General features: G+C 35.7%; 1 protein-coding gene across 4 annotated transcripts in view; it reads left to right on the forward strand.

Annotated features, from left to right (window-relative positions):
- LOC107041439 (CCR4-NOT transcription complex subunit 6-like) overlaps nucleotides 1-17,116 on the forward strand; it is a 541,863-nt gene that overhangs the window by 2,143 nt on the left and 522,604 nt on the right. For 2 of the 4 annotated variants that reach the window (XM_015262012.1, XM_015262013.1), the window contains exons 1-4: nucleotides 695-844; nucleotides 940-979; nucleotides 3,157-3,472; nucleotides 3,783-3,958. In XM_015262012.1, the coding sequence (XP_015117498.1) occupies nucleotides 839-844; nucleotides 940-979; nucleotides 3,157-3,472; nucleotides 3,783-3,958 (538 nt within the window). In that variant the 5' untranslated portion in view covers nucleotides 695-838. Of the gene's footprint in view, nucleotides 1-694; nucleotides 845-939; nucleotides 980-3,156; nucleotides 3,473-3,782; nucleotides 3,959-17,116 lie in introns of those variants that run through there. The other 2 variants (XM_015262014.1, XM_015262015.1) reach the window with 2 other exon arrangements.

A 17,116-nucleotide genomic window follows, 5' to 3' on the forward strand; every position in this document is an offset into this window, starting at 1 on the left:
CCTTGTGACCCTTGGACCGACTTTCCCCCCGGAAAAATCCAAGATCCAACACTTTGGCCTCCGGTGAATAAATTTTTTTTTCAGTTTTCACTTTTTCCACATACTTTTGAGAGTTGTGAGTAGCCCGTCGCTTAAATAGTTGGGATCAACGTTCACCCGGCTAAAAAATTCGATTTAGGTGAAAATCCACTTGCCCCGCAAAACCCGAAAATCTGACCCTTTGGCTGGGGCCAAAAAAAACGGTTTCTCAGTTTTCACTTTTTCCACATACTTTTGAGAGTTGTGAGTAGCCCGTCGCTTAAATAGTTGGGATCAACGTTCACCCGGCTAAAAAATTTGATTTGACTGAAAGTCGACTTTCCCCTTGAAAAAATCCAAGATCTGACACCCTAGGGCTCCAGGTGCATATGAAATTTTTTTATTTTATCGTATTATTCTCCATTTATTCAATACAATTGTTCCATAAATGACCTTTTTACACCTCCCAATAATCGGGAAATCTGTTCTATCGACCGTCAAACTCATTGCTATCGAAAAACTAAAAGCTAAAGACACGGCGCGCCCTCCTACCGCCATCTTGTGAACCCACCGCCATCGTATTTCGCAGTCAGTTCGCGATCGGGCAACTCTCGCGAGGTTTCCCATTCTGTCTGTAATTTCGACGAAAATCCGCCAGTCAATGGCAAATCACATACCTGTATATTGTATGAAACAGTGCAGTTGATAAATGGAGTCACGGTGTTTGTCAAGGTAGTTTTGTTTACGCGAAGAAAAAGATTTTTTTTGCCCACTCGGAATATAAAAGCACCCTATACGTCTTGTGTATGTTGAGAGGTAGATGAAGGTGTGTATTTTGATTAAGTCTGATAATAGATGTAACTGCCGGTACCATATTGTTGACATTTGAGAGTTTAATTCTTTTTTATTTTGCACCTAGAGTCAGTGATAATGTGGGGTACTCCAAATCGTTATAAATCGGGTATTTAATCAAAATCTGAATACTTTATCCACTAATTGCACTGGGGATATTATTTTGTTATGGGTATGACATTGAATTGGCATTTGTAGGTGATATTTAACATGGTAATATTACTCCAATTCCATACGAATAATTCCATCATAGGTTATGGGTTTCGCGCTCGATCTTTTCTCCACTAACTCCAGTAAAACATTTGTTTTCGAGTATTTCTCGATCCTTAGACTCAAAGTACACCAACTCCATCGATTTTACTCGTTATTTTCATTCTATTTAATTCAGGAATAACATCTGGGTGTGGGATTGATGCGTTTGAGGTTGGTCAGGATTATTTGATCGCTGCAGCGATTGACTGATTGCATCCAAACATCTCCACAGGTGTTAATCGAATCAACTTGTGTCATTGAGCTAATTGTGTTACTTTTCAGTCAATATTTATTTGGAGAAGTTTTACGGGGGTTGAATGTAGCTCCCTAGTTATCCTAAATCATAGTCCTTATCCCGGTGACACTTCCTGTGAATTTGAATTTTATTTGAGAACTTTTATCCTGAACTTCAAGGTTTCAAACCAATTTAGATTTTTTCCATTTTTATTTTTTTCTGAAAAAAATTTTTGAAATCATTTTGGAATAAATTACATGAAAGCCTAGTACAAGAAGAAAGTTAATGCGTTTTATTTTATTAAAGTTTTATGGGTCTCGCACTTGTGTAATTTTTCAGTGAATGTTCATTTGGAGAATTTTTACGGGGGTTGAATGGAACTCTCTGATTTTCTTGAATCATATTCCTTATCACGGTGACTTCCTGTGAATTTTTCTTTGAGGATGTTTATCCTAAACTTCAAGTATTCAAACCAATTTAGATTTTTTCTATTTTCAGTTTTCCTTTTGGAGTCTTCTAGTAGATGAATTATTAATTCGAAAATTAATCACATAAAAGCCTAAGATAAGAAGGAAATTCATGAGTTTTATTTGGCCAAGTTTTATGGGTTTCGCACTTCAATTTTTCTTTATTAACTCCAATAAAACACTTGTTTGCGAGTTTTCCTCGATCCTTTGCCTCAAACTACAACAACTCCATCAAATTTACTTACTATTTTCATTCAATTTAATTGAGAAATAACATCTGGGTGCGGGATTGATGCGTTTGAGGTTGGTCAGGATTATCTGATCGCTGCAGTGATTAACTGATTACATCCAAACATCTCCACAGGTGTTAATCGAATTAACGTGTGTCATTGACACAATTGCGTAACTTTTCAGTGAATGTTTATTTGGCTAAGTTTTACGGGAGTTCAATGGAGCTTCCTGGTTACCTTAAATCATATTCCTTATCACGGTAACCCTTTCTGTGAATTCGAATTTTATTGACGATGTTTATCCTAAACTTCAAGCATTCAAACCAATTTAGATGTCCTCCATTTTCATTTTTTCTTTCTGAGTCTTCTAGCAGATTAATTTGGAAATCAATAGCATAAGAAGAAAATTCAGTTTATTTTGTCTACGTTTTATGGGTTTCGCACTTGAATTTTTCTTCATTAACTCCAATAAAAGATTTGTTTTCGAATTTTCCTCGATCCTTTAACTCAAACTACACCAACTCCATCGGTTTTACTCAGTATTTTCATTCAATTTGATTCAGAAATAACATTTGGGTGTGGAATTGATGCGTTTGAGGTTGGTCAGGATTATTTGATCGCTGCAGCGATCGACTGATTGCTTCCAAACATCTCCACAGGTGTTTATCGAACTAACGTGTGTCATTGACATAATTGCGTAACTTTTCAGTGAATGGTTATTTGGCGAAGTTTTATGGGAGATTTAATGGATCTCCCTGGTTACCCTAAATCATGTTCCTTATCACGGTGACCCTTCCTCTCATGCTGGAGTGCCTCTCGAGGGCTGAGACTATCCTCAAACACTCCAGCTCCATTGCTCAATCCCTGCATGCCAAACATCCTGATCCCTGTGAGAATCATCGTAGGTCAGTTATCATAAATCGAATTCATTAACTAATAATTTAGTTCTTCATTCTTCATAATCTAACTGAATCCATCAACAATTCAATTAATCCTCGATTGTCTGATAATCTCATTAGTATTTTCACCACCTCATGTAATTTATTTGCGCATAATTAGATTACTTATTGGACCTATCAATGATTCAATGACTCTTCAACAGGATTCAAGATGTCCCGAAACCATAAGGACAAGTATGAAAGCTCAAACCCGCGTCGTACGCACACTATTATGTCCACTGAGGACGCCAACTCTGGTAAGAAATCTTATTGGCCGGAGTTGGAGATAACAGGCAGTATAAGAAATTTGAGTCCCAATATATGGCAATTGACTCATTTAACTGCACTATATCTCAATGATAATAGTTTACAAAGGATACCACCTGAAATAGGACGTTTAGCTCAGTTGAGAGTACTTGATTTAAGTAGTAATAAACTACGCAGTCTGCCTGCTGAACTTGGGGATCTCATCTACCTCAAGTAAGTGATTGTTTTTTATTTTTGTTATTCACTGTTGGATGAAAAATCGTTCAAATTTCAATTGTGTGCAAGCATTCAAACCAATTGTGGTTTTTCTATTTTGTTTTAATTTTCTAAGCCTTATGGAGGGTGAATTATCAATTTCGAAACAAATCCCTCGAGTTCAGTGGATAAAAGCTGTTTGTTACTTTCTGTTGAATTTCAACAATAATTTTCCAACAGTTCTGTCGATTGAATAAATCTGGAGATAATTAAATACTTGTTTCATTTGAGTTTAAATTTTTATTGACAATTGATATGTCTATTTCAGGGAGTTGCTTTTAAATCAGAATTTTCTCCGAGTATTACCGTACGAATTAGGAAAGTTATTCCAGTTACAAGTGCTTGGACTACACGGAAATCCACTCAGTAAGGAGATGATGGCCGTCTACGGCGAACCATCGGGGACTCACAAGCTGCTGTCGTACATGCTCGACAATTTACAAGGTAAGATTTAGTTAATTCAATTCAGGAGACCAGAAATTATCAATTATGGGGTTGAAATTTAATTTCCCCTGGGTCTCATCTATTTGTTTCCCCATGCATGAGTTGCTAGGAGTTTTACGGGATACTTTAAGTTGTAATTCCATTTTTATATATTATCAACGGTTTAGATCTCAATTTATGTCGTTTTAAAATTAAATTCAGCTCCATTTCACAGTATTGCCATTTCAAACAGTTTCCTAGTTTGTCGAACTGCCTTGACGAGTCCAAAGCTTTCCGATAGATGACTCGCCATGCATTGCATAAACGGATATTTCGGAAATTCATTAAATATCCAAAATTAATGGAAGTGTAAATTGCCTCGAGAATTCATTATGAAATATTAAACGCTGAGGGTAATCAAAATTCATGAAAGGATCCACTTTGAATGACGAGACAATAATGGAATATTATGTTTGACTTGAATACCTTTGGTGCACCGTAATAAGTAAAGTGGATCTTTCTACGTTATTATATTTCAATCAACTTAGCACACATGTAGCTGAAGGAATGGATTCAATTTCATTAGGAGAAAAATTAAGCTCCAGCGAAACTTAGCAGTGGAATATTGACTTCCCACTGAAGCACTCACTTTTATTATGAAAAATTTATTATTTTACTCGTCTGTACTAGAATTTTTTTTTGTGTATCTTAAGGATTTAGATCTCAATTAATGCCTTTTTTTATTTTTGGAGTGGCATTTGTCTTAATTTTACTGCACGACCGTTTGACACAATTGCCTGTTTTACCGAACTGATGTGACGAGTCCAAAGCTTTCCGATAGATGACCCCTCATGTATTGCATGAACGCACACTAGAAAATTCATTTAAATATCCAAAATTAATTGCAGTTTAAATTGCCTCGAGAATTCATGATGAAATATTGAACGCTGAGGGCAATCAATATTCATGAAAGGATCCACTTTGAATGGCGAGGCAATAATAGAATATTATATTTGAATTGAATAGCCTTGGTGCAATGTAATAATTAAAGTGGATCTTTCTACGTTATAATATTTCAATCAACTGAGCACACATGTAGCTCAAAGAAAGGGCTCACTTTAATTTGAATCTGAATGAAGAGCCAGAGAAAATTAGCAGTGGAATGTTGACCTCCCACTGAAACACACTCTTTTTTCACTTGTGTATATATGATTAAGGGTTTAAATCTCAATTTATGCTGTTTTGGAATGGAATTCTTCTTAAATTTCACTGCATGATCATTTGACACAGTTGCCTGTTTTATCGAACTGATGTGACAAATCAAAAGTATTCCGATAGATGACTCCTCATGTATTGCATAAACGGACACTTTGGAAATTCATTTAATATCCAAAATTAATGAGAGTTGAAATTGCCTCCAAAATTCATTATGAAATATTGAACGCTGAGGGCAATCAAAATTCATGAAAGGATCCACTTTGAATGACGAGGCAATAATGGAATATTATGTTCGACTTGAATAGCCTTGGTGCAACGTAATAATTAAATTTGATCTTTCTACGTTATAATATTTCAATCAACTGAGCACAAATGTGGTCAAAGAATGGGTTCAAGTTAATTTGAAGGAGAATGAAGAGCCAGAGAAAATTAGCAGTGGAATACTGACCTCCCACTGAGGTACAACACTTTTATCATGGAAAATTTATTATTTCACTCGTGTATATTCATTGGGAGGGCTGTGCATGAGGCACATTAGTGCCTACATAATTTGATTTCTTTTATCATTCGGGGTCAAGTGGGTGTGCCAAGGCGCAAGCGCCAGTGGGTGGACGTTCGTGATTTCCATGATGTTCTATGGTGAAGTCCTGTGGGGCTTTGGGATGATGCACTGAAGGAGGGCGTGCTTCACCATTTCCATTGTATTCTTCCTCTTACTCTATTGAATTTTTGCACGTTGTCCACAACGATTGCCCCAGAGCCCCTCACTCCTTCTTTCTCCTCCCTCTCACTCGTCTTTTACCTTTTCCTAGACCATTGTTCCTGGACTTTTATCATTCTGGCATGACGTGCTCGTCATCATCTCGGGATTTATCACAGGCGTTTCATCTATGCGAGCGTTTATGGAGTTATCTGTAACGAGATCAGTTTCATGAAATCAAAGTGCTAAAAATCGAACTCAATTCTCGGCGATTGGTGATTTCTCAACTACCCGAACCAAAGGGAGGATGTTATTGTAATGACGCCGAGAATGGAATGTTGAATTTCCATTATTTGTCCGCGTTTCATGACTAAAGTCATTTTTAATCATTTTTGAAGGACATGTTTGTGTGTGAACAAGTGAAGCCATTCAACTTGTTTTTTTTTGTTAATAGATGCGTCTTCATGTGACTTAGAACTGATTAGTTTATGAAAATGATCACCTAAGCGGTTCGATTTGCCTAAAACAGGTGAACAAAACTTGAAACAAGTGGGAAATTGCTTTCGTCACAAGATCGAAATATTTTTGCTAATAACTGAGCAGTTTGCTTCCGAATGAAATTTCGGTTACGATGTATTTTAAATGGAATTCAATGGTTCATCAACTCAATTCCGACTCAATGTTGCGCAAAATCTTCTTAGCGGTTGTTTAGTTAGCCGGAGGAAACTTTCAAAATTTGTCTTTTATTTATAATTTACCAACGTCGGTGACCGGGTGAGCTAGACGCAAGTCTAATGTGCGAAAGGTTGTGAGTTCGATCCCAAGTGGAACCGAATTTTTCAACGGAAGGCTCCGACGAGCGGGAGGTTGCTAATAGAGTAACCGCCTGTACCGGCATGGGTATCCTGTGGTTTCCTATGCTACTCCTATGTTCTATAGGAGTGTGAATGCGGTACAGTGTAGAATCCACAGCCGCATGCATAGGGTTGGCTAGAGTGCCGAATGGAACCCAAACAAGGGACTCGAAGATAAATTAGAAAAAATCTGATTTAACAGAAAACAGGAAATCGGTCGGGAAATCGATTCACTATGAATTCATCCTCTTCTGATTTTCGAGTTTGGCGCTGGGTGGATAGTATCATATTTATCAATTTCTGTCATTGCCCCTATTATTATTGATGAGTGTTCTGTAATGGGCAATTACTGCTGCGCAATTTAATGAGCATAAATTTTAATAAGTAATGTGAAACGTTTTGTCGGGTTAAAGTTGGAATTGAAGGCGATGTACCATTCGGAGGGCTTAACCATGTTTTCTGAGAGTGCTTGTTAATTCTTTTGAATATTTCCTTGAATATCACTATTTTGATACTATTTTATTGTCAATATTCCGCAAATAGAAAATAGAAATATTTTTAAAACAATTTCTGTGATTACAACTTTTCAAGTACAACCTTATCTATCATGATTAACGATTTCGGAATGCAAATTAGTTATGAATATTTCGAATGGCACTCAGAGGAATCATTTATAATCAACAATTGTCCACTTATCAAACAAAAATAGCTGTGATTCCACACTTCAAAAGCGTTAATAACGGCTCAAAAAATTTCTCCCATCCACCTCTTTAGTGATAGCATTATTACTGTTGACCTTAACAAGCGCAAACTGTGATAAGCAATATTAAACTTTTTGTGACTTTGAAGTTTAATATAAATGCAATGTATCAAGTGACAAGCTTCAAGTGACTTTAGAATTTCATATCCGCTTTAGCAAACTTGTCGTTCTGTTCAACCCATCCGTACAACCTCTAAGTCCTTTTATTACTTCAATACATGTAACTTGGAATTTTCACTGTTGGAAACCACGTTTCGAATCTTTTACCGTTGAAAATCTTGACTACGGTGACTCGTGAACGAAAGTTAAGCGGATTAAATGTTGGGGAGGGGGAGGATGGAGTGATGAGAGGGAGAGGGAGGAAATGGAGACCGCAGCCAACAGAGTTTTGTGTAACTAGGATTTAACATTTTACAGGCTTTAGAGCTTGACCCATTTTATCACCACAGCAACTCATTTCATTGGTATCAACTGAACTTGGCACTGAGAATGAGAATAAATGTATTTTCATTCCACTCGGGTATGCTATTTTTCCCAGGGGACAGGGGTTTTTTTTACCGTCATTCTCGTCAATTTCTCAATGGCTGGTGAATCATTCATCTTCATTTCTTATTTCACTGTGGGTTGAGCGTCGAATAAGCCACCAGAAGATGAGATCGTGATACTGGAAATTGTTGGAGTCGCTCCAAATCCAAGAGTCCTCAATTTTTCAGGGTTCCGATGTTTTTTCGTTACGCCCACGGGGGAGACCCACATCCCTTTGAGACGGTACTTTAATCTTAGTCAAATATTCAAGGATTTTTTTTTCCTTTTCGCTGGGAAAATGGGTAATTCAGGGGCTTGGTCGTAGTAGATTCATTACTTAATTTTTTTCAGGTTATGATGGGGATGTAGGCTTTTTTTTACGTTGATGGAGATTAATCATTGTTTGGGTCGGGATATTCATTCGGTTCTGTGATGAGGAATTTAATTTTGACTTTTTTTTTATTCGTTTGGGTTTTTTCAATTGATTTATTGAATATTTCCTGGGGGTTTTCGCTTTTGAGAATCCTTTGAGGTTTTTGCATGAATACGTAGGAAGCTCCACTCTCCAAATGGAGAATTCATTGGACTTTGAAATGCAATATTGTTTCAGGGCTTTTTATTTCCTTTCATTGGTTTTGGATGAACTCTCGTTTTGGCGTCTGATCCTCATCAATAATTTGAGTTTTTTTTTCGTAATAAATCTACAAGGTCTCTTTTTTTATATAATTTTTTTTATTTATCATGTATTCCACTCGACTCAATCACTCCGATTTACTTATATAAAATTTTCATCTTCTTTCCTCTCTTGATTCATCATCAATTTTCCACTGAAACTGTAAAATTTTTCAATCTAAAGTTATTCCCTGTTTTTTGTATCTCATTTATCAAAACTGAGTGTTTTTGCTACCACGAGTGCATAAAATCTCTCTTAGTGGAGTTTAAATTTATTTCATTATAGAATATGTTCCACTGCTCGTCCTCTTCTATAAATCTCCCATGCAATTCTCCTGTTTCTCTCTTTAATCGATTTAGTAAAACTTTCATTACCTCCGCTTTCTCTCCAAAAACCGGCTCGAGTGAATCGATTATCAACAAATTACCAAGCCAAAATGATTCTTATTTGAGTGATGGCATTGGGGTCACGTATTGCAATTGGTTTTAAACCCCGGTGAAAGGTATTTCATCGTTGGTAACATGAGTTGGCTACGTGAAGGCTTCCGGAAAATCGTTTTTCCAGACTTAAATTTCCAACCGAGCGGTCGAGCCACATGACGCCGAGCAGCTTTTATAAAATTGGTTCTGTACCAACCGAGACATTACTTTTTTTTGCAACGTTTTTTTTTTCGATGCGGAGAAAGGCGTCCAATGAATGGGATGTTTTTGCATAGTTAAATGTAGACTGAGGGAAAAACGAACAAGTTCTCAAACAAGTCGTGCTTGGGCAAAAAAAACACTAGCTGAGAATCATCAGAAAAGAAATTGTTTGATTCGAATTTGAAAGTCTTAAACATGAATAATTGCTCTGCTTTCAAGATCAAGGAAATATTTGGTTCAAGAGGCGGATCATTCACACGAGATGGTCCCTTTTCAGAATAAAAATATCTCTTATCCAGACAAATTTATCAAGGAATATTCTATCCCTACACCGAGAGAAAAAATTAATTCTTTCGTTCTCATAAAGAGATCTTTTGCCGTGTTGAATCAATTTAATTGCAGACAAAAAAGAAAGTTTACACCAGAACATGATAATTTTCGTAGTAGTAATTGTCTCGTGAAACATTTATATATTTTTCGGGTAAATACATTTGTTCTACTGAGAATTCTATGGTATAAACCTATGGAGTTCTCTGAAATAAAATGATTGTCGTACAATAGATTATATTTTTTCCTGCCAACAGTTCGAATTCTGCAAGGGACATTTCTGATGATCACGTCAAAAATTTAATTTTTGTGAAGGATGTTAAATTTCCTTTCCTCAGTGTAAGTTCAGTTGGGTAAGATTACTATCATATCTTCATTATTCCATTCAAGGATTAATTTTTTGTCTGCGATTATTCAATTCCCGAAACGAAAAACTATCATCTCTTGTTTCGCATAAAGCAAAAACTTTTCGTAAGCACAATACGTACTGGAAATTACATTTCTTGCTTGCCCAGAAGATACATTTTTTTTAACTATTAAATCTTTTTTTTGTACAAAAAATTTAGCATTAGATATTATGTTTTCGGTAATTCTCAACTAGTGATTGTTTAAGAATTTTTTTTTCTCCGTCGTCATATAATTAGATGATAACAAAACAGCGGTAACAATGGGATGGGTACACTGACGGACAGGATTGTCCGGCATGTTGTACACAGGGATCAACAAATAGAGAGGAATAATCCGACGCTTATGGGATATGTAGGTCAGCGGTTTGCGGCGGCCGGTTGTCGTTATTCTAAAAAAATATGACTAATTTTCATTTTCTGAAAATCGATGAACGAAACTTGGAGAAATTCCTTGGCAATTCCTTAGTGACTCGATTAATTACTCCTGTGTTATTCATAATTTACTGGTGTACGTGTTTACCTCCGGGGTAATAATTGGACACTTGTTTTCGATTCACTTCGTGTGTTTATAACGCAACGTCAACGTCCAATTACTCGCACGAAACATTTTATTCTGATAAAAAAAAAAGAAATTAAAATTGCGAGTTGAACGCGGGGAAATAGATACATTTTTCGCTTGAATGTTCCAGCACAAACGCTCGGAGTAATTATATATATTTTTTCATACTGCGTATTGTTTCCCCTCGTAATTTAAATTTTCGTTTATGTCGCTTTTATGCTGTGGCGAAATAACAGGAGAATCATTGATTGAAAAAAAAAAGTTTTATTCGTATTTTTATTACTATGGGGAAAGCTAATAACTGGAAATTCGTTAGTTTTCGGGTTAATCGAAATAGGGAAAGTCGGTGAAAATGGAACGGTCGAAACCAATTTCAAATGTACGGGAGTATCTCAATTATTTTCTCGTATAATTCTCGTTCTCGTCGGAGGGAATTTCAGTCGATTGTGAAAAATAAATTTTTTCAATGCTCGCATTCAAATATTTCGTTATTCACGTTTACATTTCACGAAGGTGATTATACATTTAAAATTCTTGGAGAGGAACAACGTTTGTTGATTCCTGTAAGTAATTTATGGAATTAAATAAATATGCAATTACGAGATGAATCTTTCAACGAAACAAATTCCTCTCAATTCAGATATTATTTTTTGCCAGCGGAGAAATGTGGAAGAGAAGAGAAACCTTTTTACTTGATAAAACTAATTTCCACCATATCTCGAAAATACTGGGGCTCACGTGGTCCTGTTTTTATTCAGGATGAAATTTTCTGTCTCTTTTAGAGCTGCGCACTGTTTTCATGAAAATCAAATCGACATACGATTTTAAATAATATTCATTTATTCGTGTCTCGAAATCGACATCTGGTGTGTCACTTGAAGATATTATTTATTACACAGGAAAAATTATTTTGTGAATTACAACAACTAGGTGATCGATTATCAAGATACAAATGATTGTGGGATTGTTTCCAAATGTATATATGCCCTCACCACCTACTCTGGTAGGCAAACCTGATTGTATTTATTGAATTAGAGGTTCAAGCTGATTGCTTTTCATAGATAACCGCTGTTGAAAACTTTTGGCTGAATCTTCCCGTGATTCATAAAAAAAATTGAAGAACATCAATTTTGTCGAAAATTTAACAGATGTTTGTCGAATGAAATTGAAAAATCTTTTCTGAATGTTAATTAATTCACCAAATAATTTTCTCCGTGTACAGTGTATCTAATCTTCAAACAAGTTTTATTCTGATTGCATGGATCTCCGTAAATCGATATTTTCTCTTTTAGAAACCTTTCGATTGCCTTACCAATAACTCAATAAAATTTTCCTATTTATCCTCTCCTCCAATATACTTCTAATCCATCCTATTCTCCGATAGCCGTAAGAAAACTCAGAGATAAGTGGCCCTGTCGAAAGCGCGTTTACTTTGTGTCACGTTGAGAGACTTGAGATATCGACAAGACCCGGTATTATATCGAGGTCTCTGTGTCGTTCTCCCCCAACTCTTCTCTCAATTCCACATCGACATTCAGTTGCTGTTCAACTTGTTTCTGCACAGGTGTATTCAACACAAGTGGTTGAGGCAAAATTTTCGAATAAAAAATTTAATGCGATTCACTCCGGATATAACTCTGACCTCTTCCTCACAACGACAATCAAGTGCAAAACATGTCAGGCATGAGAATGTAGGGCGTTGGGTGAAAGTGGCCTCATACACCGAGGCATGAACACTCAGCAGTTTATTTTCAAACAAAACAACTCATTATTCGACAGTTATGCACGCTATACGCATCCCAATGAGGAAGGGACTGGTGCGAAAACGGCCTGCCACTTCGAAACTCTCTCACTCACTCACTCACTCACTCACTCACTCACTGACAAGTGGTGTTTCATGAAATTTCTGAATTCATGTAGTTGAGTTTTACACAGTGGCATGAGATGATGACAACGCAAGACGAATTAACACGAGTTTCCCTCGTTAGTTCACCGTAAAATCACTTCCATTGTGGCTCGAGTGCCGAAAGTTGCATCATAAAAAGACACTTGAAATTGTCTTCGTGACGAACGAGTCCAATTATTTGTTCAAATACACGCAAGAAGTAATTCACCAAAAAATTCTGGTGGATTTATTAATTGAATCCCTGCGTCGCGTTAATGATGCCCCTGAGTTACAAATAATTTCACTCGGGTTGTTCTCACGTTTGGTTGATTTGTTTGAATAACAGGGGTGCTAGAGGTATTCTTATTTAATGAATCATTGTAAAAATTATGATTCATTAAATAAGAATACCCAAGAAATTGATTTTTTAAATTGATTATTGGATGAGCGTTTGTGAATCGCCGTTTGAAAGTTTAATGAGTTAAGTTTCAACTTAACAGAATTGATCAAAGGATGACGGATTTACATAATTTCTCATTTTATTTTCAAAGTTAATGTTCGCTAATTAGATTATTTATGAACAATTAGAATTAACATAATCTAAAGTATGTGGATTGTTCACTTGTATAGTTTACGAGATGTAGTAATAATTATTATTATTATGTGGCATGATGAACTGCTGTATTTAATACAAAGGGCCTATTTGCTACCAAATTGCGGGCGTTTGGCTATAATTTTGAAGAGAGAAATTGGAGCAAACTCCAGTCAACGATAGATTTTAAAAACTCGAAAACTATTCAAATGTTACAATTTGCTATGAAATTCACGATTTGAGTTAACAGGACTTCAAAATCGTTATAAATAAAATAAGTTGAATAATAATTTTGAATAAGTAAAAATTTTTAGTAATGTTAATAAATATTTCATTTTAAAACGGAACAATCACGGTAAATTATCCAGTGAATAATTTTTTGTTGAAATATTTCAATTAATTGTTCAATTTGTACAGTCGAAATAACGATTTGCAGAATTATGGGTTCTGAAGGAGCAAAGGTATAATATTGGAAAATAACACTTGAAATTTCAAGTAACGATCGTTTATGCGAAATTTATGCACGTTTTACGCATCCGTATGAGGAAACGTAGGGCATTCTGCAAAAAGAACCTGCCACTTTGAAGTTCTCTCTTTCTCGCTCTCTCTTTCTCTCTCAAGTGATATTTTATGAAATTTCCAAAATCATATAGTTGAGTTTTACACAGTGACATGGGATGATGACAATGCAAGAATGATTAACACGAGTTTCTCTAGTTTAGTCACCGTAAAATCACTTCCATTGTACCTCAAGTACCGAAAGTTGCATCATAAAAAGACCCTTGAAATTGTCTTCGCGAACGTCTCCAATTATTTGTTCAACTACACGCAAGAAAAAATTATTGATGGATTTATCAATTGAATCACGTCAAACTATCTGCTGAATAATTTTTAGTTGAACAATTTAAATTAATTGTTCAATTTGTACAGTCGACATTACGATTTGCTCAATTATGGGTTTTGGAGGAACAAAGGTATAATGTTGGAAGAATAACTCTTGAAATTTCGAGTAGTGATCGATTATTCGACATTTATGTACGTTTTATGCATCCGAATGGGGAACGGCAACCTTCGGTTGGCCGTTCAAAGGCAGTTTGCATCAGTCCCTTCGGAAAGGGACTGATGCAAACTACCACTTTGAGACTCTCTCTCTAGAATTACTTCCATTCTGACTCAAGTGCCGAAAGTTGCATCATAAAAAGACCGTTGGAATTGTCTTCGTGATGAACAAGTCCATTTATTTACTCAAGTAAACGCAAGAAGAAATTAATCAAAAATTCGTAATGGATTTATTAATTGAATCACGTCAAACTACTCACCGAATAATTTTCAGTTGAACAAATTAAATTAAGGATTTCATTCCTACAATTAAATTTATGATTTGCAGCACTGATTGTAAAAATCAGAAAAAAAATTACTTTTGCCAAGGAATCTTTTTTTTTGGGAGAATAATTAATTTTTTTAGAAGCGTATTTATCCAGGACAGTGATTCACAGGTGGTCCAAGTCCATCTAAAAATATTACAATTATCGTGAATTATGAGATGATTATGCTACATATGATCTTGAACGAACACCGTTCATTATTTTTCAATTTCTTCAAATTTGACATTTTCTTAGGTAAAACAATTTGCATTATTTGGTCATAACACCGTCATACATATATGCGGTCCTGTCGCCTTCAATGTTTCTATATGAAACAACCAATGAAGCTAACTCTTTGTGTAGATTTATTACCAAACCGTATGTGTTCACTGTATACTGGCCAAATAATTAATTAGTAATAAATAAAAACGGTTGAACGGAAATTGGAAAATAATTTAGAATAACTCTGAATGTTAATAATTGTCAATGGACTTCATTCAAGATCATATGTAGCATAATCATCTCATAATTCAACAGAATTGCAGTATTTGGAGTTTTGGATTCCTAAAAAAAATGAATTCTTCTCTCAAGAAAATAATTCCATCGCAAAAGTAAGTCTTTCTCAGTGACGAGGATGGGTTGTTGGGTACCAAAGGTACACTCTCTAAAAAGTACTCTTGAAATTGCCCGTTAATAATTGATTATTCGACAGTAATACATGTTACACGCCTCTAAATGAGGATAGGTGTGGTGCGAAAATAGCCTGTCTTTTTCATGAAATTTTTGAAACCCAGCAGTTGAGTTTCACACAGTGGCAGGAGATGATGATAACGCAAGACGAATTCACACTAGTTTCCTCCGTTAGTTCACCATAAAATCACTTCCATTTAGATTCAAAAGCCGGCAGTTACGTCGTGAAAAGACCCTTGAAATTGTCTTCATGATGAACGCGTCCAATTATTTGTTCAAGTACACATACAAAAAGACATTAGTCTGAAGCTACAGCCTTGGCTGATGGCTGTTCTTTTACGAAAACTATTGATTGAAGGTCATTTAGGAGTTAATCGCAGTTTAGTTGGCGAATGATCGTAGTTCCGTTGAGATTGGATAGACATTCAATTGGGGTTTTTATAGAGTCATCTGATTTGTTTTTCTAGAATGTATGTGCACTCATAGAAGGATTTCATTGCGGTTAATAAGGCTTCTTTACTATTAGCACAGAAAAAATGAATTTTTGATTTTTCGAAATATGTTACTGATTTCCAGGGACATCATCACTAATTTTCAGAGTCATATCACTGACTTTCAGGAATACATACCTAATTTTTAGGAATTCATAATCAAATTGAAGTAATAAAAATCACTGATAATCGGGGTCAATCCAGTCCAGTATGAATAATCATTGGTGGTAGATTCCTAAAAATTGAAACTTTTTTTCTCGTATTTTTTTCGCCTTTTGTTAATTAACAAGGTTAATTAAGTCAGCATTAATGATCAAGGAGCCTCGTTGGCAGCAATTAAATCCTTTTTTGTCTACCACTGTGTGGGAATAATCTCGAAACTGAATCTACAGTACGAGCTCCGAGATATTCAGATTTCTCAAAATTCAGTATCTCCATTCGCGAAGAAATTGCTAATTCATTAGCAAAATCAACTATATGGTAACTAAACCAAACCGCTTGTTTTTATTTTGTGCGTTTGTTTCATAATTTGTCTCACACACAATAGTTATTTTCATCACAAGGTCCACAAAGTATTTTCTGACGAATGTGGCTTTGCTATAATCACATTCGTCAGAAAATACTTTTGGACCGTGTGATGAATGCAATTTTTCGTCAGAAGGCCCGTAAACCGCGATCAAACCGAGCGAAGCGAGGTTAGAATCGCGGTTTACCGGGTCTTCTCACGAAAAGCGAATTTTTCGTGTCATTCATTGATTTTTCTTTTTTTTGAAAATTAATAAACATCTTCAATTAGGAAGCGATAAATTTTCCAAATACGATTATTACTTGCAATTGTACAAAACTCTTCTTCATACCTGATGAAGTGTACGCATCAACGATGAATTTAGCTTTCCACCCACTTCCAGAACGTGGGAAAAGGCGACTTGCACTTCTCAAACATCAAACGTTGCGCCTGTGTGTGTGTTTATGCTGAACCCTGGGAGAACCCTTATCGCTAGTATGAGCATACGCTCACGAAGGTGGATACACATAGACACATTCATCGATCACTGAAACGTTTTCTCTGCAATCTTCTATAGGAGAAAGATGTTTCGTGGCAGAGCGAGGGTAGAGGGGGATGAAAGTCGAGTGATCTATTTTTGAAAGTTCTCGATAACACCAATAAAAGTCGTTATTGAACACAATAATTGCAACAGTTTCTGGATTCCTCCGATTAATTGATATCCTTGGAAGTGGAAAAAAATTAAATTACAAAGTACATGACAAAAAACGACGAAATGAAACTCTGAAAATTGTTGTAGCAATTATTGGACGAGTTCCGGACCTTTTCCACTGGTCCAAACAAGGTTTTCTAAAGGGAAAAAAGTTCATTGTCCCTCATAAGGAAAGAAAATCTATATCAAATGGAGAAGATAGTTCTTGATTGCAGGATAGCCGCCTTTCTCAGTCAATTTTCAATAGATTGAGAATTCAGAGAAGTTGTTGCCTGA

This window comes from Diachasma alloeum, unplaced genomic scaffold (assembly GCF_001412515.2).
Source record: "Diachasma alloeum isolate Michigan unplaced genomic scaffold, Dall2.0 Dall_scaffold_00365, whole genome shotgun sequence".
Taxonomy (NCBI): Eukaryota; Metazoa; Arthropoda; class Insecta; order Hymenoptera; family Braconidae; genus Diachasma; species Diachasma alloeum.